General features: G+C 41.2%; 1 protein-coding gene and 1 pseudogene across 1 annotated transcript; both read left to right on the top strand.

Moving 5' to 3' along the window:
• The first annotated feature begins 6,724 nt into the window (after positions 1–6,724).
• On the top strand, positions 6,725–12,054 carry LOC115754712 (annotated as a pseudogene).
• A 3,968-nt stretch (positions 12,055–16,022) lies between these two features.
• LOC115754708 (ABC transporter C family member 10-like) lies at positions 16,023–22,777 on the top strand. Its single transcript, XM_048276974.1, has 13 exons — positions 16,023–16,288; positions 16,805–16,930; positions 17,013–18,767; positions 18,970–19,290; positions 19,375–19,461; positions 19,638–20,225; positions 20,308–20,472; positions 20,599–20,893; positions 21,126–21,340; positions 21,417–21,722; positions 21,920–21,983; positions 22,066–22,305; positions 22,384–22,777. The coding sequence occupies exons 2-13, from the start codon at positions 16,817–16,819 to the stop codon at positions 22,506–22,508; spliced, it is 4,275 nt and encodes a 1,424-aa protein (XP_048132931.1). The 5' UTR covers positions 16,023–16,288; positions 16,805–16,816; the 3' UTR covers positions 22,509–22,777.
• The last annotated feature ends 1,575 nt before the right edge of the window (positions 22,778–24,352 follow it).

The following is a 24,352-nucleotide window of genomic DNA, read 5'->3' as shown; positions in this document are numbered from 1 at the left end:
AGTATCCGCGTAATGAATTTAGGACTCATGGGATAATTTCCTCTAAAGATAGTGGCAGCAGCTAGCAACATTATTGGACTTGACTTAGACGCAAGAATTGAATGTCCGCTGGATTCAGATCCAAGCATGAACGGTGGGTACTGACCGAAGAGCAGGTCGATGATCGATCTGGCGTTCTATTCCCCTGCTCTAACCGAACACAGTAGTCCTGGAATTGAGATTTCCAACAGAGAAGTAAGTGTCCGTAAATTATTCGTTCCTACGGGTGGGAGTAGCATTAAGCATTTGTGCTTTCTTGCTCCCTTCATTCATATCGTACAACACCCGGCCAAATTTTTTTTTTTGGCCATTGAAGATACAGGGCTCGAAACTTTCGTTCATTCACTCGTTTCGCGACGCATGATCAATAAAGCGTTTTCAGCTTGTTACATGATTTATTCGTAGGGTCGAATGCTTCAACTTGTTTATGACACGCTTAAACAAATTTAGTTGAAATTGGTTGTTTGCGCATTTAAATACGGTTTTACACGCTTGCGCGAGTTCATATTTTGAACGTGCTGGACATGTAAAATTGTTGTGGCTCGTGTACCTTAAACATGTGTGTGGTAGGGTTCTTGAAGATGAATTTACTAAGAGACAGGTATGGCACATTGGCACAAAGACGCACGAGGTGGGGAGTTAAAGTGTGGTTAAACTAACAAATTTTTTTGGGTTGTTGCAAATATAAAAGTCTTTAGGTGATTTTATATCGACCTTAACATTGATTGAAGAATTAAGTATTAAGATACTCCAAAACTCATGTTCCAAGTCCGTCTATATGTGTAAGACGCGTTTGTTTGAGGAAAAGTATTTTTCGGGGAGTTGATTTTCCGGACTTTTACCCATTTGGTTCACCAAAAATTACTTAGTCAGTGAAAAATACATGAGGAAAATAGAAAAGTTAATTCCCCAATGTGAAAAGGTGAAAACACCCTCCTCAATTGCTTCTTTTAAATTCTAAATATAGTTTCATTTTTAAATATTTTAATTTTTTAAAAATTTTATATTTCATTTATTTTTTCTTTATCTTCTTTAGCTGCTGGCTACCATGCCTCGGCGATGGTGGACGACCGGTCACCAGATCTCGGAGAGGCTCGAGCCCGCCCGATCCCGGACCTCACCAATTGCCTGGCGGGCTCGACCTCGCCGGCCATCTCGTGTGGCTGGTCATCAAGGCTTTGTGATCGGTGGAGAAGAAGAAAAAGACAACAAGAAAAAGAAAAAGAATAAACATATACAAAATAATATAATATAAAAACAAAGAAAATATTTAAAAACTTTAATTTTTATTTTTTGGACTCAAATAAAGTCATAAGATTGAAGTTATTTTACAAATGAGACCACAAAACAAATGAAAATGTTCCTGGAAAATGATTTTCGAGAAATGACTTTGCTTTTTCATGGAGTTTTTCCCTAATCAAACCAACCCTTAATCTTCAATGCAATTATCAAACGAAGAAGTTCCGGCGACAGGTAGGCATAAGAGCGAGGAGTGAGATTTGGAATCTCAAGTCTTAGGAAAGAAACTGAAAATAGTAGCAATTTTTTTTTTTTATAACTTTGTGGCTTCATTTATTTCAGGAAAAATGAATGGTTTAGAAAATATTTTTCCTAAAAAATCGCTTGTATCGTTTAAAAAAATTAATGAAAGAAAAATATTTTTCACAAAAATATTTAGACATGAATTATAGTCAATAATAAAAATACTTTCCATTAGCTAATTATTTCGAATGATACAAGCGATTATTATTCAGAGAATATTTTGTAATAAACATTTTATGCGAAATAAATGGAGCATATATGTTTATTGCATCACAAAACTTGAACAAAAATTAGATATGGATAGAGTTTTATCCAATTCTTTCTGTCTTTCTTTGAATCACGGTATACACACGTAATTTTATGACATTATTTGTAAAAAGTGTTAGCAACGCATCATGAAATCGGATATTTTCCAACAAAGTACATATCTAGAAAAAATAATAATCTAAAATAATGACACTTAAATTTAAGTTTGCAGCAAAAATAATACGTCTATATATCTTATCATCATTTGAATCTAAAAATTAAATGAAAAAGAGAAAAAAAGAATGTTTTAAAATGTGTCGACATCTTAGGTTGTGAGCAGGCTATTAAGTTGGTATTACTGTCTTTGATCAATACACTCACCTCAAGAAGGTGTCAAAAAAGTCATAAAACTATTACATTAGTATCAATTCAGTCCGAAATTTTTTAATTGAGGTCAATTCAGGCCTAAACCTTTTGCATTTATGCCTATTAAGTCCATCCGGCCAGTTTTACCCGGAAATCGTCGAGATGAAAATCGGTCATCTTACATTGCATGGCCAGCGCCGACGTGGACATTTTTTTAATATAATTTTTAAAGTATTTTCTATGTTTTGTTAGTTTTCTTTTGCTTTATTTTTTTTAGATTGAGGCTGGCGACCTTCATCGGCCCTCAATTGTAAATGAAAAGTAAAGAAAAAAGGAAAAAATTATTAAAATAACCATGTATTAAGAATTTATAGAAAAATGTTCACGTCAACGTCGGCCGTGCCGCATAGGACGACTGGTGTTACATTAGTGATTTTTAGCAAAATTGGTCGGCTTAATTGATACAAAAATAAAAGGTTTAGGACTAAATTAGTACAATTAAAAAGTTTTATGATTGAATTAGCCATTCTCAACTCATCATATTTTGCAAAACATCTCTGAAAATACCAATCTGGCGTACGAAGAGAGAAGCTCTTAATAAGCGTCTACCACAGAAAGCCACGTATGGAGCGTCAATTTGCTATCTAGCCTACTAACTCGCACTAACTTTATACATACACTGTGCCTAATTCCTAGAAAAAATCTTACTTTTAGCTTCAATCCCAATTTTACTCCAAACTTTTTTTTTTCACAAAAAATAATCATAAACTTTAGGTCTAGTGCCAATTTTGTCATGAACTTTTTTTTTTTTTCAAAGAAAGATCCAAACTTTAGGTCCAGTCCAAGACCTGGCCGATTTTTTTTTTTTTGTGTGTGTCTAAAAAGGTCTCCAACTTTAACTATGGTCATGGATCTGTCCCACACTTTTTTTTTATTTAAAAAAAATCATCAATTTTCAATATCTCTCAAATCTGCCCCCGTTAACCTTTCTGCTATTAGTTGTTTGATGTTCAATTTCCATGTTGGTAACACATCCACATTAGCAAGATAACGTGAAAAAATTCTCCAAAATGAAATCGTTCTTTGATATGAAAGTTTGAGAAATTAGGGATGACTCACGATGTGCCCGAACCTTTTTTTTTTTGGCTTTCACTTCAATTTAATAATACTTCTTTTGTCAACAAAAAAATTGAAGTGAAAGCCGAAGCTAGGGGCATCAAAACATAAAAAGATCCCAAAGAAATTTGGGGGATTAGCAATCCAAACGGGATATAAAGAGCTAGATCCATGGGCTTTACAGACCCAATCTGCTGCATGGTTAGATTGCTCTAGACAAAAGCTCTTAAAAACGTTGATTGCCCGTGTGCACTTGTCAAGAGCTTAGGCCTCATCAACGAAGCCCGTAGCATTCTGGGCAGGTTGAGGGTTTGACAAGTACAATCTGGTGCACTCTTTAGTAAATGCCCTATTAACGAACACTCCCGAGCACTTGCTGGTAGAGGTGTCAAACGGGTGGATCGGGTCGGGTTTGGGTCGGGTCGGATATGGTCCGACCCATATTGACTCATATAACCTGTTTTGACCCATTTCTATACAATAATAATTTTATGACCCATATCCGACCCAATCCATACCCGACCCCGTATTTCTTAAGCGTTTTCTTTTTTATTTTTTCGTTTTCCTTTTTTTTTTTCTTTTTTCCTCCTTCCTCCTCCCTCCTCCCCCTCTACGACTCCTCCCTCCTCCGTCCGAGGCCGGCGACCTCACAAACACTCGAACAAGCGGCCGACACATTCACCATCATGACCCGATTCAGGTTTAACTCGAACAGCAACATCCGCTTGAACGCCGTCAAGACATCATCGAACCTCCTAACCTTCGTGTATGCAGTGATGAGGACAGTCCACGACACAACGTCTCTTTGGGGCATTTCGTCGAACATCCGACAGCAAAGTATCATGTCACCGCCTCCGGATGCGTAAAGATTGAATAGCAAATTTTGGACGAGCTAGACACTCGCAGTGGGCTGTCGCGGCAGAAGTAGTCTCCGTCGAGTGATCTTCCTCTGTGTTCGTTACTCTCGGACTCGGTGAAGAAGAAGGAAACAAAGATGAAGACTCCAATGGCTTCCAAAGCGTGGGGTTCACCTTTTTCCGAGTGACGTGGAGTTGAAAAATGGGTTGAAATATGGGTAAAAAAGATAACCCATATTTTAATCTGTTTTTTGGACTTTAGTTTTTTTCAATCCATTTTATCCCATTTTAGAAAAAAAGTGAGTTACCCATATAGAGTGGGGTCTTCTCAAAATGAGTCAGAAAATGGACATATGACCCATATTGCCGGCTCTACTTGCTGGACATATTTCCGAAACATTCAATATTTTCGAAACATTGATTGCGCTTGTGCATGTCACGAATATGCAATGACTCGATCAGGTAAATTTTATTAATTAATTCGATAACTCTCTTATTAGGACATGAGCCAAGCAAGTCTTGTTGTTTCTCTAGCACGATTCAATGTGAAAATAACAAGGACACGCGAAAATATTTTTGACAAGCCTTCGACTTTGTGCAATGTACTCTACGAGATTGGATCCTGTTTCGATTGGAATCGAAAACTTACTTAATCCCGACCGGTCATCGAAAATTAAAAACGATATAAGGACTCATTGCATGAAGACTTATTCTCTTAGCGCATTTTCTCCCCCAAAACTTCTAATATGACAACTTTTAACTATGATAAAACTAAATTGAGATATGTTTATTAAAAGTCCTAAAACTTATCATGAAAATACAATTGAATCTATTGGTGGCCAGCAGGCCCTTGCTTCTAGTTGGGGAGGGACGCCGGCCCCTGGCCAGCGCCCGGCGACCCCAGGTGACCACTTCCTCACCATCCCTGCCCTTCCCGTCGGCGGCGAGGGCTTTGAGAATCAATTTTTTTAATATTAATTTTATCTTATATTTTTTTATAATTAATTTAAATAAAAATTATATTAAAATTAGATTCGGACCAAAACGACGTCGTTTTAACCACGTAGGATAGAGATAATATTTAAAAAAGTCACATCTCTATTGCATTTTTTCCTAGTTTTAGTATTCGATTGCACCTTCATAACAAGTTTTGGGACTTCCAGTGAGCATATCTCAACTAAATTCTAACAATTAATAAGATCTCTTTAGCAAATTTTGTAAAATCAAATCACGTTTCACTTCTTTTTTTAAATGGAAAATCGCTTAGAATCAATCCCCAACAACATATGAGAGCCAAAATCATTGGGGTGAGCATGGTTCTAGGATAGAACTTAAAACCCGACTGTTTGACCGGTTCGATTTTAGGTTTCAAGTTATCCATGATAGGTTTTAGGTTCTAAAAATTGGAGAACCTGTTCCGAAGAGCAGGTTTCGCATTTTAGGCTAGAACTTGAAATCTGGAACCCGAAGTCTATAACCAATAACAATTTTTATTGTGTTTCATGGTATATATCTTCGCGCAATCATGCGATATTTCATGACGTATCGTGATGAGTGTGTAAACTAAAACCACTGCAACTATTCACTTAACAATTTAGGTGGAACCTAAGCAGAACCTGGAATCAATTCCACCTGTGTGACACGGTAGGTTCTTAATTTTAGGGTATGCAGATAAACGAGGAGTTTGTTCCTACGGATAGGTTTCAGTTTTTAAGTGTAACCTCACCCTACATAATTGTGAAATTAAGATCCACTCTGTCTCTCCCTCTCTGTCTCTCTGTCTCTCCCACGCACGCGCACGCGCACCCTATCCAAGGAAAAAAAAGAAGCAGCAAAGAAGAGCGATCGGCCGATTCAACCGTTCCTTTTACTCGTCCCCCCTGCCATGCCTTGTTTTAAAGTGAAAATCGCAGAACATGTAATATAGCAACATCAAGCAATTAAATGCAGGCAGGTGGGCCTCTGTCTCCCTCTCCCTCCATGCACGATTTGGGTCGCCTGGTGTTTTTCGATTTCCACCAGTCAACGTGCTCTTTGTTTCTGCACCCGGTCAAAGCTCCTCGGAATAGGTAATGGAATGTCCGGAAGCAAGAAGAGATGCTCTGTTTTCTGCACCGAAAGCAGAGTCAACCTCTGCATCCTTCGTCCTCTGTTTTGGCGACGATTGCTGACTAGAGCTTGGGAGTGAGCGTTTCTTCTTCTTCTTCTTCTGCTTGTTTGAAGTTTGCGTCTATGAAACTTTATCCGTTCTTTTCGAGAGTACTACTTTTGCTGAAAATGTGCATGAAAATGGCATCTTTCGTAGGCAGGAGGACTCGAGAACTTCTTGATTTTTGCTTTTCGTTGGTGTTGAGGACATTGCCTTTTTTTCTCTTCGGACAATTCCTTTTTCTAATCAGATAGTTCATTTGGCGGTTTCTCGTCCAGGCATGTATCAGGGTCTTCCCAACACCACGATTCATTCATCATCTTAGCTCATTGTTTGATAATCTCGGCAAATCGAGTGGATGACACGCAACTATTCACCTAATTACGAGGAAATCATTGAAGAGTTCCGTTGGTGCAATTCTCAAGCCTCGTTGGTTATGTTTTGACTTGATATTTTGCTCATTTTTGTGTGTTCTGTTTGACTTACTCTGTAAGTTGTCCTCGAAGAAAATTACATGGAGAATAGCAAGGACTGTGAAAATGGTGCTGTGTACGAACCTCTGCTGGACAGAGAATGGAACCCCGGCGTCACTCCTTTTGCCACGGCGGGATTTCTCAACAAGATGTCGTTTCGGTGGTTGAATCCGCTAATGAAATTGGGGAAAGAGACAATCCTCCAAGATGATGACATTCCGCGTCTCAGGTTGGAAGAATGAGCGGAAACATGTTATTCGAGGTTCATGCAGCAACTGCACAAAGAAAAGAAGAAGAACCCGTATGATGCCTACTCTATCATGTCCGTGATACTTTACTGCGAATGGAGAGGTATTTTGGTTTCCGGGTTCTTCGCTTTGATCAAGGTCTTGACCCTCTCAACCGGGCCTTTGTTCCTTAGCGCCTTCATCATGGTCGCTGAAGGTGAGGATGCTTTCAAGTATGAGGGTTACGTGCTAGCCGGAGGATTGTTCCTGGCCAAATGCTTGGAATCTCTATCGGAAAGGCAATAATATTTTAGAGCAAGACTGATCAGACTCCGAATAAGATCTTTTCTATCTGCGGTGATTTGTCGGAAGCAACTGCAGCTCTCCTGTGCAGCGAAAATGGCTCACTCTCCAGGCCAGATAGTACATTATGTCACTTCAGACGCTTATAGGATCGGTGAGTTTCCTTACTGGTTTCACCAGATATGGTCCACTAGCCTGCAGCTGTGCCTTGCCTTAGTCATTGTTTACTAAGCCGTGGGGCTCGCAACTTTGGCGGCTCTGACTGTACTTATACTGACCGTTGCCGTGACTCATCCAATGGCAAAATTGCAACTCAAGTACCAAAGAAGACTCATGGAGGCTCAAGATAAAAGGCTGAAGGCGATCGCGGAGGCGCTTGCAAAAATGAAGGTGTTGACGTTGGATGCCCGGGAGAAGCACTTCAAGAAAGCAATCGAGGAGCTGAGGAAAGACGAATCAGAGTGGATTGCGGCGGTTTTGCAGCAGAAGGGTAACTATTTGGTCCTGTACTGGTCTTCGCCGGTTTTGGTTCCCGTCGTCACTTTCTGGGCATGCTACTTCATGGGCATTCCCTTGACTGCAAGCAATGTCTTCATATTTTTGGCGAGTTTAAGAATCGTTCAGCAACCGATCAGATTGATCCCGGAAGTGGTCGGGTCCTTCATCGAGGCTAAGGTTTCATTGTCTCAGATCGCTGAGTTTCTAGAGGCAACTGAATTGGAAGATAAACCAACAAAGCAACAGAGTGATACTGAGGTGCTGCAAATGGCTGTTTTCTTGGATTCACGTGAGATTTCTTGGGACAGTGGTACTTCGAATGTGACATTGAGGAAAATAAATTTGTCGGTCAGAAAAGAAGAGAAAGTAGCTATATGTGCGGAAGTTGGGTCAGGGAAATCTACCCTTTTAGCTGCAATTCTCAGAGAAGTTCCATTTATCGATGGCATAGTAAGTCATTTGTTGATCTTCTCCTTTGGGGAATTTCTAGTTGTACATTGTAATCACGCCACTAATGGATTATTGGGTCATAATTGAATCAATTACCAACTGATATGATTGAAGACTTACTGTTAATCCTTGACACGTGTTTAGGTTCATGTTCGCAGTAGGATGGCGAATGTGTCTCAGACAGCATGGATCCAGACCAGAACAGTACAAGAAAACATCCTATTTGGATCGGCCATGGACTCTGTCAAGTATCGAGAAGTAATCCAGAAGTGTTCCCTGGCCAAGGACATCGAGATGTTTCCCTTTGACGATCAGACTCAAATAGGGGAGAGAGGTGTCAATTTGAGCGGTGGGCAGAAGCAAAGGATCCAACTTGCACGCGCTCTGTATCAGGACACGGATGTGTATCTGTTGGATGATCCCTTCAGCGCCGTGGATGCACATACAGCGACTAGCTTATTTAACGTGATCTCCTCTCAAGAACAGTGAAATTTCTGTTTGTTTTCGTATTAAGTTCAAGAAATGTTGAGATGTTTGCTCGTTGTTGTTGCAGGAATATGTCATGGAAGCTTTATCCCGGAAGACTGTTTTGCTTGTCACGCATCAAGTCGACTTCCTTCCAGCTTTTAACTCTATCTTGGTCAGTAACTCATTCAGCTAAAAAGCAAGGCTATTTTCACTTTTCTCAATTGGTTCATGGTGCTCCTGGACAGTCGTGTTTCTTGACAGTTAATGTCATCCAGGCAAATCGTAAGCACCGGCTCATACGATCAGTTGATGGCTTCTTGCAAAGAATTCCAGGACCTTGTGAATGTGCATTACATGACTGCAGCTTCCGGAAATCAGATTGGAATTGTTTCACCAGCACGGCCTGGGCATTTCAAGCAGGAGATCCAGAAAATACTCCTGGAGGAACAAGTCGAGGCCTCTCCAGGAAGCCAACTGATCAAGCAAGAGGAATGAGAGATAGGAGACAGCGGTTTCAAGCCCTACTTGCAGTATCTGAAACACAACAAGGGCTTCTTGTTTATCACCTTGGCAACTATAGCTCACTTCATCTTTATAGCCGGGCAGCTCGCGCAAAATTACTGGCTGGCTTCTGAAGTCAACAGTACGAGTGTGAGCACCATTGAGTTGAACTCTGTTTACACTGGCATCGGCTTTTCCCTCGCTCTCTTTATGCTCACTAGATCGTATTTCATAGTCTATTTAGGTTGCGGCGCCTCGGACTCCATAGTCTCGGTGTTGTTGCACTCCCTTATTCGAGCGCCAATGTCATTTTATGACTCGACTCCTTTGGGAAGAATACTCAGCCGGGTAAGAACATACTCCGAAGTCGAACTTGTGCTGTGCTTCGAAGATGTTTGAGATGAATAACATTATTAGCTTAACTTTATAGGTTTCTTCAGATTTAAGCATCATCGACGTTGATTTGGCCTTCAAGTTAAGCACAGCCCTCGGGTCCACGATGAATACCTACTCCAGCTTTTTGATACTCGCTTTCCTTACGTGGCCGGTTTTATTTGTGATCATACCCATGATTTATCTGACGCTGATCATACAGGTAATGCTCATACCTCAGATCAATTAGTTGTTCCTTAATAGGCAGAGTTCTGCACACCTACCTCCTGAGAGACTTCATCCTGTCATTCAAACTTTTGATGCAGCATCATTTTGTCTTTCTTTTGCTACAGAAATACTACTACGCTTCTTCAAATGAGTTAATGCGACTCAATGGCACAACCAAGTCTACACTCGCAAGCCACCTCGCCGAGTCCATTGCTGGGGCAATGACGATTCTTTTCAAGAAGTCTTTGCCTTATCAGTGCGAATGCGAGTCCATACTTTCACAGCTTTTCAGCCAATGAGTGGCTGATCCAACGCCTGGAAGTCCTGTGTGCTATTGTCCTAATGTCCTCGGCCCTAGCGGTTACTTTTCTTGATCTCGGGCCTCTTCCTCTGGTTCGTATCAGTAAAAAGATCATTTCAGTTGTTCATATCGAGACTTTCCCTAGAAAATTTTTGGCTCTTATAGTTTGAATCTTTTTACTTCGGCACTTTTTGGCCTGACGACTAGCTCTACTAGAAGCCGCTATGCATTGACATGTGGGTTCGCTTCCCTTTTCAATGTCATCTAGGAAACAGGTTTCCAACTTTGAAGATTTTAGCGGGTGTCGGGCCTCACACTATCATTTGATGCAGGATATCTCGGAATGGCACTGGCGTATGGTCTATCTTTAATGTCTTCCTGGTCTATTCAGTGCAATTCCAGTGTTCGCTGTCGAATTTGATCGTTTCCGTAGAAAGGCTAGAGCAGTACATGCACATTCAAAGTGAAGCTCCGGAAGTAATCGAAGATAGCCGACCCACGCCGGACTGGCCTTCTTCCAGCAATGTGGAGATTTGTGATCTGGAGGTAGACATAAGCACCATCAACACACCTTCCGATTCAGGACTTGTCTTGTAGCTCACTTAGGTTTGATCATTGAGACATTAACAGGTGAGGTATCGGTCAGATTCTCCCCTTGTTCTTCATGGGATAACCTGTAAAATAAAAGGAGGGCACAAGATTGGGATCGTTGGCAGGACCGGCAGCGGAAAGAGGACTCTCATCAGAACTTTGTTCCGTCTAGTGGAGCCTACCGATGGGAAAATAATCATCGATGGCCAAGACATAACCACTATCGGACTTCATGACCTGAGATCACATTTCGGGGTCATACCGCAAGATCCAACACTTTTTGGCGGGACAGTTCGATACAACCTGGACCCCTTGTCGGAGCACACCGATGAAGAAATATGGGAGGTAATTTCTGAACGTCTTTCGAACTTCGGTTGGTGCATGTTTGTCTCTTTTACTAAGCGTACTTGCATTATAAAAACAACCGAACGGTGCATAACTTCAAGCTTATGTGAGCTCCTGAGCTAAATTTTAAAAGGACCGACTTTGCTGTTATGTCTCATGATTGATTGAATTTCTGTGGAAAAAAGGTTCTTGGAAAATGTTAGCTCCGGGAGGCCATACAAGATAAAGAGAAGGGCCTGGAATCGCTAGGTAACGATGAAATCAAACCGCAAAATTTATTCTTAATGTGCTCATAGTCAATCATGAACAGATTACACAAACTCGAATTGCAGTCGTACAGGATGGATCTAACTGGAGCATGGGGCAACGGCAATTGTTTTGCCTAGGACGAGCGTTGCTGAGGCGAAGCAGGATCCTAGTCCTGGACGAAGCCACCGCGTCTATTGACAACGCGACAGATTCGATCCTCCAGAGAACTATACAAACGGAATTCGCGGACTGCACGGTCATAACCGTGGCCCACCGGATACCCACCGCCGTGGACTGCACGATGGTGCTGGCAATAAGCGACGGTACAGTCAAACTTACAGAGAACTGCTAAGCGAGAACTGATAGTAACTGTGCGAAATACATGACATTTTTTGCATTTTGACAGGAAGATTGGTAGAGTATGACGAGCCCATGAAGTTGGTAGGCAAGGAAGATTTATTGTTCAGGCAGCTTTACAAGGAGTACTGGTCGCGAATGTGGAATGCGAGTAATTGCTCGGAGAACCTTTGAGATGAAGCTTGCGGAAGCCGACATACATTATCCGAATGCAATGCGTGAGGCGAGTTTCTTTGTTTAGAGCAGTTGGAAATGCCGTAGGTAGATGATTTTGCTGTTACTCTTTCCGTGTTATAATCTCTATTAAACACGAATGGCTTATTTTGAAATCTCTCTCCAACACTAATATAAGAAAATAAGAAAATGATTCCCTTGATAGTTGGGTATAATTTCAACCATAGAACCACACACTATCATCGCGTGTTTTGTATAAATACTAATTGATTATGAAATTGTGTGGTTAGAAATAACTGACAATACTATCAAACTGTTAAGCTAGCAGCTAACAAGAAAATAATGGGATTTTCCAAAAGATCTCCCCTTTGATATGCATAAGATAAACATACTTTCCCAAAGGAAATATAATGTATTTACTCATCAGAAGCTTCCAATTTTTTCCTATTCTAACTTTAGTGAATTTCTTTATGGAAAAATGTAAGTTTCGACATCTCAATGACTAGTAATTTGTTACGAGAAATAACTAACTAGAGTGACATAATATTTGATAATTGACTTAATTAGTTGCTCTTTCGATTTAATTAATCTTGTTCGATTCTGATGGTCCAAATTGCACAAGGATGTACTTCTTTTATAGCCCACTGAAACATAGTTCTAATACCCAAAAAAACTCTCAACTTTAGCATTTGTCCCAATTATATCTAAAACTTTTTTTTGTCTTATAAAAAACCCCAAATTTTTACTTCTGTCACCCCTAACTATAACTTTTGTCCCAATTCTATTGGCAAAAAAAAAAAAAACCAATTTTAGCATGTGTCCCAATTTTATCCAAAACTTTTTTTATCTAAAAAAAACCTCAAACTTTTACTTTTGTCCCAATGTACAACCATTAGTCTTCCGTACATAATTACCGTTAGTTAATCTTACGTAGCTTTTTTCATCAAACTTACAAATTAATTTTCAAAAATAGAAACAATAAGTTTCAGGGATGACAAGATTTGAGATTGTTCGTCCAAATATTCAGATCTCCACGTCTAACTATTCTTTGGGCTATTGAATGTTGAGGAAAATCCAAAACGCGCTGTTTTGAGTGACTCTGTATTTCCCGACAATGTGTAGGCAAAGCAAACAACATAAGAGAAATTGTGGGATTTTTTCATGTCAGTTTTGTTGATATGTAATTCTTTAATGACATGCAAATGTCACGTAGAATTAGCTAATGAGGATTATGGATGGAAGGATAATAGTGGTAGAACTGGAAAAAATATAAAAACTGAGATTTTTTATGAGACAAATTTTTTTTTGGATATAACTGGGATAAATGTTAAAGTTTCGATCTTTTTTTGGGTATTAGACCAATAGAATTGGGACAAAAGTAAAATTTGAAAATTTTTTATGAGACAAATTTTTTTTTGAATATAATTTACACAAATACTAAAGTTGAGAGTTTTTTTTTTTTTTTAATATTGGGCCCAGAAACATAGTATTAAACATGGATAGGAGATTCAAAACAAAGTTGTGGATGCCTTTTTCTGTTTTTCTTTGTGGTCAAATTGGGGATGCTCTTCAAAAGCTATGTTTGGTTCGACAGAATCGAGCTATAATTGTCATTCCATTCCAATGTTTGGGGACACTTGACAAGTTGAAGTCGGCTAATTCCAATGAAATAGGCATTCCATTTAGTTTTGGAATTGCCACTCGAGAGCACACCCCAAGGACTCAGTGAGGCTGAGCTCGCCCACCTTGCCCTGGCCCCCTTGCTAGTGGCCGGCGACATCGACCTTACCAGCCCTCGCCTTTGGTAGGTCGTCAATCTAGCTGGAAGGAAGAAGGAGGGAAAAAAGAAAGAAAGGAAATAAAAAATACAACATAATTTTAAAAATATTAAAATACTAATATAAATTATCCATGTCAACACCGCTTAAAGTTTGTCAAGCGGACTGAATTGGCACGAATGTAAAATATTTAGGACTTAATTTGAAAAATAAAAAAATTAAGATAAAATTGGCACAATTCCAATAAGTTTAGGACTTTTTTAGTAATTTTCTTTCATTCCATTCTCACCTACTAGTAATAATGAAAATAACTATATTAGATAGGGTTCACAATTTTTTTTTTTTTTGGGGGAGGAAGGTGGGGAGGGAGAGGGGTGTCTTGTGGTCTAGCTTCGGCCAAACCCTTCTTCTCACTGGTCGAGCTTTCTACAAAAGAAAACACAAAGATAAGTGAGGGCACAAAAGGAGACAGAGAGTTAAGCAAAAAGAAAAAGGGTTAATATTACGAAATATTTCAAACCAATACACTTGTGACAAATTTTTTAGAAATTAATTTTTTATTATAAGAAACCCTGAATTGGTAAATATGTGATAAGTTTATCCAAAATTAATTTTTTGACCATAAAAAATCCCAAATAGATGCACCTGTGAAAAATTTATTCTCTATTAATTTTCATTAAATTGGGTTAATACTATGAAAAATCCAAACGGGTACACCTATGATGAAAGGAGAGTTAAAACCCCAAATTGGTTCGTAGACTCTCTTCCCATCCACTTTTTCATTGGTACAATAGATACATAGACAATACTTTTCTTCCCCTCATTGGACAAGGGAATTGATACACGTGTATAAGGGAAAATGATGCAAATGGTTCTTGATAGAGTCTTCGAACTTTTAATTTATTCAATATGGGTCACAAACTTTAGCTTAGTGTGTAATGTCATCCTTAAACTTTAAATTTATTCAGTATAATCTTTGAAATTTTATTATATGTTCAATTTAGTCTCTATATTATATGAAATTGTTCATTGTTGTCTTTCTATTAATTCAATTTCACGAACAACATTAAATATTCCCATATAGCACAATAAAGTTTATAGATCGGGGACTAGATTGAACATAATAAAAAAATTAGGGACCACATTGAAAAAATAAAAAAATTCATGAACGACATTGTATATTGCAATAAAGTTCATAAATCATATTGAACAAATTAAAAATTTAGAGATCATATTGTATATTAGGTCAAGGTCCAACGATCATTTATGTCAAATTCGCCGTTAATAACTAGAAGAATAGAGGAGAACAAGAGAAAGGGCTGAATCATCCGAAGAGGGGGAGGGTTCCCTGCAATTCCTATTCTCCCGGCCCAAAGTCACAATTCCGGTGCCGATGGAGCCATTCGCTGTCCCGTTCTTCCACTTCGAACACCTGCAGTGAAGCACCGGTGACCGCCACCGCCCCCTGGTTTTCCAACACAGCACCCCCAATGCCCAGCAGTACATCCGACGTTCCCGCACCCGTCCTGTTGTCACGTCCACTGTTCCATTATTCCCGACGATATCAGTGGCTCCTCCAGGCGAACGTCCAGTGAATTGGTTCCAGTATTGCGTCCAGATTGTTCCATTGTCGCACCTTTGATTGGTTCTTGCAGGTTCCCGGCAAGTAGCGATACTTAACCTCCGGCGAATCAAGTTGCTTTTCCCTCCATCCGGCCGTCGGAAAGAAGAAGCTATGGATCTAAAACGCTGGTGAAGAGATTATAGTAGGAGGAGGAGGAGGAAGAGGAGAGACAAAAGTAGGAGGAGCGGGCAACGGAGAAGACGACGGTGCCAGTAAATGCGGAGGTGGCGACGTCGACGGCTCGACGTCCATACAGAATTCGTCTTCCCCCTCTGGAAGGTCGTCCGGCTAGAGCGCCACGACTGCATGGACGCAAGCATTTCGTCGTCTGTGTTGGACCTCTTATTCAGAGGGAAGCTCGTGTCCATCGACCCCCGACTACACCAAGCCTCCGTCCTTCTTCAGCAGCTGCGACCGGCGGGGAGGATCGTGGCGGCTGGTGGTGGTCCGTTCGATTTTGCGAGACAGAGAGTTGAGGCGCGTTGGGAGTTTCTTAACAAAAAAAAAAAAAAATGAAGAGAGAGAGAGATAAGCTCGGGTGATGAAGGGTGGAAAAGGGTGGGCGCCACGTGTCGTCTGCCGAATGGGCAGGGTTCAATGATGACGTGGAAGGAGGGGGCCCAGCAACAGTTTCCCGTTACTCGTCCCACTTGCTACTGCACTTTTTTATTTTTCCTTTCGTTTTTTAAGGGTCGAACACCTGCTACTGTCTCAACTTAATGTGAAAATAATGTGAACATTTAAAGAATTTAAAAGTAAGGCAAGCAAGTAAAGCCAGCTGGGCTTCTCTCTCTCTCTCTCTCTCTCTCTCTTCGGGCAAGATTTGGGGGAGCCTGGTTTTTTCTTTGATTTCCACAAGTCAAAGTTGCTCTTGCTCTTGCCTGTTGGATCCGATCAAGCTCCTCGGACACACAACAAAATGGATTGTCTGCGAGCAAGAAGAGGCGCTCCGTTTCCTGCAGCGGAAGCAGAGTCAACAACGTGCTTCCTTCGCCTGCTCTGTTTTAGCAAACATTGCTAGCTAGAGCTTGGAAGTGAGCCTTTCTTCTTCTTCTTCTTCTTCTTCTTTGTAGTTTGATTCTTGGTTGCGTCTATGACCCTGCATCACTTCTCGTCGAGTGCTACTGTTGCTGGGACGCGCATGAAAAGGCATGTCTTGTGGGTAGGACGACCCGGGAAGTTCTTGATTTTTTTATCTTCGTTGGTGTTGAAGACATAAATATATTTGCTTTGTTTCCTCTGAAGTTTTGTTCCTAATCAGATAGTTCAACTAATGGTTTCTTGTGCGTGTATGTATCAAGGATTTTTCCCAACAACATGATGGATTCATTGATAGTCCAGGCAAATCGAGTGGAATCTTGTTTTCTGCTGTTAAGTATGAAATTGTCATCTCTGTTTTCAGTAACCTTAATTGGTGCCCTCAAGGGCGTTTCGTTAACTAGACGCTATATGTGCTCATGCCTTCATATGGCAATTCAAATTTCAAGGCGAATTGCTAATTATGACGTGATAATAGTCTTGAAGTATGTTCTCAAATCTGGGTCTTTCAGGAAAGATGCACGATGAGGAGAGAATTCTGGAACATGTTCTGCGGTGATTCTTGCTGCTCCAGTCAAGTTCGAGACAGCTGCAGCTCTGGGCTGGCGTGCGTCTTCTTGTTCCAACTGCATTTTGGTCATTTCAATCGATGTCTTGCTCATTCTGTACTTCCTATTTGTCTATCTCTATAAGTTGTCCCAAAAGAAAATTACTGCAATTTCCACTTATTCGTCCACACCCAGAATTTGGATAATTCAGGAAATCGATCTTTTACCTCTACATGAGTGGCTAGTCTTTCTGTTTCAAGGGGTCGGTTGGATGCTGCTAGTTTTGACTGTGACCATTGGGAGGCTACACCTTCCATATGTTCCATTGGCTCGGACTTATACGATACTAGCCTCATTGTATGCAGGATTTCTCTGTTTATCTTCCCTTTGGGAAATAAAGGAAACCACTGCATCCGTGTCTTCGGTGTTAGATATTGTATCGTTCCCTGGAGAGATCCTCCTGCCTTTCTGTGCTTTCAGAGGATACAGTTACATGGAGACTAGCGGGGTCCGCGAAAATGGTGCTGTGTATGAACCCTTGCTGGACCAAGCACAGAATGATAATGTCACTCCTTTTGCAAAGGCAGGATTTCTCAGCAAGATGTCCTTTTGGTGGTTGAATCCGATACTGAAATTGGGAAGAGAGAAGATCCTTCAAGAAGATGATATTCCGCGTCTTAGGCTGGAAGAACGAGCGGAAACATGTTACTCGAGGTTCATAGAGCAACTGCACAAAGAAAAGAGGAAGAACCCGTATGATTCCTACTCTATCTTGTCCGCGATATTTTTTTGCGAATGGAGAGGTATTTTGGTTTCCGGGTTCTTTGCTTTGACCAAGGTCTTGACTCTCTCCACCGGGCCTTTGTTCCTCAGAGCCTTCATCATGGTTGCCGAAGGTGAAGAGGCTTTCGAGTATGAGGGATATGTGCTAGCTGGAGGATTGTTCTTGGCCAAATGCTTGGAATCTCTATCGGAAAGGCAATGGTATTTTAGAGCAAGACTGATTGGACTCAGAATAAGATCTTTTCTATCTGCAGCGATTTGTCAGAAGCAACTGCGGCTCTCGAGTGCAGCGAAAATGACTCACTCTCTCGGCGAGATAGTAAATTATGTCACTACAGATGCTTATAGGATCGGTGAGTTCCCTTACTGGTTTCACCAAATATGGTCGACTAGCCTTCAGCTGTGTCTTGCATTAGCCATTGTATATTATGCCATGGGGCTTGCAACTTTGGTGGGTCTGGCGGTAGTTATATTGATTGTCCCCTTAACATCTCCAATGGCAAAATTGCAACTCAAGTACCAAAGAAGACTCATGGAGGCTCAAGATAAAAGGCTGAAGGCGATCGCGGAGGCGCTTGCGAATATGAAGGTGTTGAAGTTGTATGCCTGGGAGAAGCACTTCAAGAAAGCAATCGAGGAGCTGAGGAAAGACGAATCAGAGTGGATCGCGGCAGTTTTGTGGCAACAGGGTTACTATTTGGTCCTGTTGTGGTCTTTGGCGATTTTAGTTCCCGCTGTCACTTTCTGGGCATGCTACTTCATGAGCATTTCCTTGACTGCAAGCAATGTATTCACGTTCTTGGCAAGTTTAAGAATCGTTCAGGAACCAATCAGATTGATTCCCGATGTAGTCAGGTCCTTCATCCAGGCTAGGGTTTCATTGGCTCGGATCGCTACATTTCTAGAGGCACCTGAATTGGAAAGTAAACCAACAGAGCAAGAGAGTGATAATGAGGTGCTGGAAACAGCTGTTTTCTTGGATACGCGTGAAATTTCTTGGGACAGTGGTACCTCAAAGGAATTGAGGAACATAAAATTATCAGTCAGGAAAGGACAGAAAGTAGCTATATGTGGGGAAGTTGGGTCGGGCAAATCTACCCTTTTAGCTGCAATTCTCGGAGAAGTTCCATTTGTCAATGGCGTTGTAAGTCATCGATTGATCTTCTCCTCTGGGTAATTTCTAGTTATACGTTGCAATTTCCCCACTAACTTTTGCTATTTCCTGTTATGGCCAGTTCATATTATGCATAAAATGACTTGCAGTGGATGATATACCAGGTCATAATTAAATCAATTAGCAACTAATGTGATTGAAGATTTACTGGTAATCCTTAATCTATGTATAGGTGCATGTTTATGGTAGGATGGCATGTGTGTCGCAGACAGCATGGATCCAGACCGGAACTATACAAGAAAACATCCTATTTGGTTTAGCCATGGACTCTGTCAAATATCAAGAAGTAATTCAGCAGTGTTCCCTGGCCAAGGACATCAAAATGTTTCCCTTCGGCGATCAAACTCAAATAGGGGAGAGAGGCGTCAATTTGAGTGGCGGACAGAAGCAAAGGCTACAACTTGCACGCGCTCTGTATCAGGATGCGGACGTGTATCTGTTGGATGATCCCTTCAGCGCTGTGGATGCTCATACAGCGACAAGCTTATTTAATGTGATCTCCTCTCAAGGACAGTGAAAATTCTATTTGTATTCGTATTAGGTTCTAAATGAATGTGATGTTTGGTTGTTGTTGCAGGAATATGTCATGAAAGCTTTATCTGGAAAGACTGTTTTGCTTGTTACGCATCAAGTTGACTTCCTTCCAGCTTTTAACTCTATCTTGGTTAGTAACTCATTCAACCAAAAACCAAGAATATATTTCGGTCTGTGGGGAATTTGGATCTTTGGCTTGCTAAAAAGAAAATGTCATCCCTGATGAATTGTTTTTGCTATGAAGGAGTTATTTTTACAATTCTCATTTGATACATGGTCTTCCTGAACAATTGTGTTTCTTGACAGTTAATGTCATCTGGGCAAATCGTGAGCACCGGCTCATATGATCAGTTGATGGCCTCTTGCCAAAAATTTCAGGACCTTGTGTTCGCGCATAACATGACCTCTGGTTCTGGAAATCGAATTGCAATCACTTCATCAGGAAGGCCTGGTTATTTGAAGGAGGAGATCCAGAGTATATACATAGAGGAACAAATCGAGGCCTCTCTGGGAACTCAATTGACTAAACAGGAGGAAAGAGAGATGGGAGACAGCGGTTTCAAGCCCTACTTACAGTATCTGAAACACCACAAGGGCATTTTGTTTTTCACCTTGGCAACTATATCTCACATATTCTTTATAGCCGGGCAGTTCGTACAAAATTATTGGTTGGCTTCTGAAGTCAACGCTACGAGTGTGAGCACCATCGAGTTGAACTCTGTTTACACTGGCATCTGCATTGCCCTACCTCTCCTTTTGCTTATCAGATCGTATTTCATAGTCCATTTAGGTTGCGGTGCATCGGAGTCCATATTCTCTGTGTTGTTGCACTCCCTTATACGAGCGCCGATGTCCTTTTACGACTCGACTCCTTTGGGAAGAATACTCAGCCGGGTAAGAACATACTCTGAAATCGAATTTGTGCTGTGCTTTGACAATGTTTAAGATGAATAACAGGATTTGCTGAATTTTATAGGTTTCTTCGGATTTAAGCATCATCGATATCGATATGGCCTTCAAGTTAACCATTTCGCTTGCGTCCACAATGAATACTTACTCGAACTTTTTGGTACTCGCTTTTCTTACATGGCCAGTTATATTTGTCATCATACCCATGATTTACCTGACACAGATCATACAGGTAATGCTTATGCCTCAAATCAATTAGTTGTTCCTCAATAGGCAAAATTCTGCACATCTACCTCCCGTGAGACTCTTTCTATCATTCAAATTTTAATGTAGCATTGATTTTTCCCTTTTACTGTAGAAACACTACTACGCTTCTTCGAATGAGTTGATGCGGCTCGATGGGACCACAAAGTCTACACTTGCGAGCCACCTTGCTGAGTCTATCGCCGGAGTGATGACAATCAGAGCTTTTGGCCAAGAAGAACGTTTCTTTTCAAGAAGTCTTTGCCTTATAGATGCAAATGCGAGTCCACATTTTCACAGCTTTTCAGCCAATGAGTGGTTGGTCCAACGTCTAGAAGTGCTGTGCATTATTGTCCTAACATCCTCAGCCCTCGCAATTACTTTTCTAGATCTCGGGTCTTCTTCCTCTGGTTCGTATCAGTGAAAGCTCTTCAGTTCTTCATATCGTGACTTTCCCTGGAAGCTTGGCTCTTATACTTGTATCATTTTGCTTGGGAAATTTTTAATCGGATGTCTTAACTCTACCAAATTCAGCTATGCATCGACAAATTGGTTCTTCTCCCTTTTCAATATTATCTAGGAAATGGGTTTCCGACTTTGAAGATTTTAGCTGGTTTCTGGCCTCACTATCATTTGATGCAGGATACGTTGGAATGGCGCTGGCGGTCGGTTTATCTTTAAATGTCTTCCTGGTCTTCTCGGTCCAATCCCAGTGCTCCCTATCAAATTTGGTCGTTTCCGTGGAAAGGCTAGAGCAGTACATGCACATTCAAAGCGAAGCTCCGGAAGTAATCGAAGATGGCCGACCACCGCAGGACTGGCCTTCTTCCGGCAGTGTCGAGATTTGTGATCTGAAGGTAGACACGAGAACCATTAACACCCTTTTGATTCAGGACTGGACTTGTAGCTCAGGTTTGATTGAGACATTAACAGGTTAGGTATCGGCCTGATTCTCCCTTTGTTCTTCATGGGATAACCTGCAAAATAAAAGGAGGGCACAAGATTGGGATCGTGGGGCGGACTGGTAGCGGAAAGACAACCCTCATCAGTGCTTTGTTCCGTCTAGTGGAGCCTACCACTGGGAGAATAATTGTTGATGGCCTAGACATAACCACCATTGGACTTCATGACCTGAGATCACATTTTGGGGTCATCCCGCAAGATCCGACACTTTTTGGCGGGACAGTTCGATACAACCTAGACCCCTTGTCCGAGCACACTGATGAGGAGATATGGGAGGTAACATGCAAACGTCTCTCAAAATTAAATTGGCCTATGTTTCTGTCTTTTGCATACCACACTCGACTTATAAAAAGAACCGCACCGTGCGTGATTTGAATTTAATTAGAGCTCCTAAACTAAATCTGGAATGACTATACCTCCTGCAAATGGAAGTACTTGCGTTATGTTTCGTGATTGATTTTCTGTGGAAAAAGGTTCTTGGAAAATGTCAGCTTTGGAAGGCCATTCAAGAGAAAGAGAAAGGCCTGGAGTCGCTAGGTAACGATAAAATCAAACAACAAATCCACTCTTATTATGTTCATCATTGATCATTAGCAGTTTACACAAATTCGAACTGCAGTCGTACATGATGGATCTAACTGGAGCATGGGGCAACGGCAATTGTTTTGCCTAGGACGAGCGTTGCTGAGGCGAAGCCGGATCCTAGTCTTGGATGAAGCCACCGCATCTATAGACAACGAGACGGATTCGATCCTCCAGAGAACCATACAAAGGGAATTTGTGGACTCCACCGTCATAACCGTGGCCCACCGCATACCGACCGTCCTGGACTGCACGATGGTGTTGGCAATAAGTGACGGTAAAATTAAACTTTCTGTGAACTGTTTAGTGAGAACCGCAAGAACTGCGAGAACGTGACATTCTTTGCATTTAACAGGGAGACTGGTAGAGTATGATGAGCCTATGAAATTGGTAGGCAAGGGTGACTCGTTGTTCGGGCAGCTTTACAAGGAGCACTGGTCTCGAACTTCTAATGCAAGTAGTCACTCTGGGAACTTTTGAGATAGAGCTTGCGGAAGCCGACATACATTATCCGAATGCATTGCGGGACGCCAGTTTCTTCGTTTAGTGCAGTTGGAATTGCTTCCGGCAGATGATTTTGCAGCTAATCCCCGGTCAAAAGACCAACCAAGGCAGATCGAGCTACCATTGTAAGCATTTGTCCCTATTGATTGATACTTCCCATTTTTGATCGTTTAGCTTCTACTATGTAAAATTTGTTGGGAATTCATCTTTTTATCCAATAATAATTCTTAGTAATTCATATTTATTACACTTGGTACTCTTGCGTTTATACTCCATATTCAATTCTCCTCCACATTTTTCCTTTCAATCAAACGCTAAAAACACCATTCCCACAGTTTTTCTGATAAGAAGGGGAAATTTTTGTCTCTCTCCAATCTAAGCTTATTGTTTTCAATTCATGGAGAGCGTTTTCCGTAGAATGATGAGTACATACCAATGCTCGGCCTGCAGGAAACTGATTTAATCGGAGCTTCGCTACGGTCTACGTCTTTCACTTGGTTGAGGATCGCAAGTTTGGATTGAAAGTTCGATGTTCTGAAAGGGCTTATATCGTTAATCGCCAGCCTTGTTTGACTTCTATACTGCTTTGTGTTCGCGTGTGCGTTAGCTAGTTAGCTCTCTCTAGGTGGAGGTAAGGCGCTTCGATTTAGATTTCATTTTTTGTTGGGTGGATGTTTTGAATTCTAATGTGTCCGAAGTATGAATGGGAGCCCATTTGGATTTGTCTGTGTCGTGTCGAGGCCGGGGTCTGGGGCTTGGCTGAGGTTTGGGGTTTGGCCTCGATGGACGCGCGCACGGGCATTGGGGACCATGCCTAGCCTTGATGTTCTCGGGCCGACGTCCTAGGCATGGGCACTAGCACCATTATCCCAGGCTCAGCCTTGATGGACCTTAGTGTGGTGGCCGGGGTCTCAAGCGTGGTCTAGATGGACCTAGATTGGGGCTCTAGGGTCTTGGGCACGAGAGTCCCAAGGCCCTTGTGCTCAGCCTCGATGGAGTCGAGCCTAAGCGTCGGGGTCCTAGGCATGGGTGCCAGAATCTCGAGCATAGGCATTGGGGTCTTGGACCCTGCCTTGATGGACATAGGCATGGCCTCGATGGACCCTGGTAGACCCGTCTTGATTTCTAGTCCCAGCCCCATTGCCAAGAGCCCGGGAATGAGCATTGGCGTTCTCTTGTCTAAGCATAGAGTTTTTTATCCAAGCGCTATTATTTAATCATAATTTTGAAAATGATTTTCGATTTTTTAAGAAGATAATTCATTTTTTCAGAATGATACTATGTGAAAGGAATAAGAACACCAAAAAATCTTTGGACAGGATTTTTTTGATTTTGTGCAATGTCCGCTCCATAATTGGGTGGTCCAATTTCAATTGGAATTGGAAACTTACGCGACCCTAACTGATTCTCCCAGAGTAAAAAATGATACAAGGGCTCGCCAGCTAAGGGTTGATTCTCTTATCCGGCAAGAATTGAATTTTTTGGGGACAATTGTCTAAAAAGTTTTAAACCTTCTGCACTTTAGTCAATTCAATTCTAAAACTTTTAAGCTTGTTGGTTCAATTCTAAACCTTTTCACTTTTTACCGATTTGGTCTTCTTGGCTAAAAATCGCCGACGTGGACGTTGACCGTCTAATGTGGCACCACCGGTGTTGACGTGGAAAATTTTAACAAAATTTTTAAAAATCCAAATATTTTTATGTATTTTTTTAATTTTTTTTCCTTTTTTGTATTTTTTGTTTTTCATTTTTCCCTTTTCCTTTTTTTTTTCCGTCCACCGGCCTCAAGTGAGGACCGTCCTCATCGGATTGAGTGAGGG

This window comes from Rhodamnia argentea, chromosome 3 (genome assembly GCF_020921035.1).
Source record: "Rhodamnia argentea isolate NSW1041297 chromosome 3, ASM2092103v1, whole genome shotgun sequence".
Lineage (NCBI taxonomy): Eukaryota > Viridiplantae > Streptophyta > Magnoliopsida > Myrtales > Myrtaceae > Rhodamnia > Rhodamnia argentea.
This window is presented reverse-complemented; position numbering and strand designations above follow the sequence as displayed.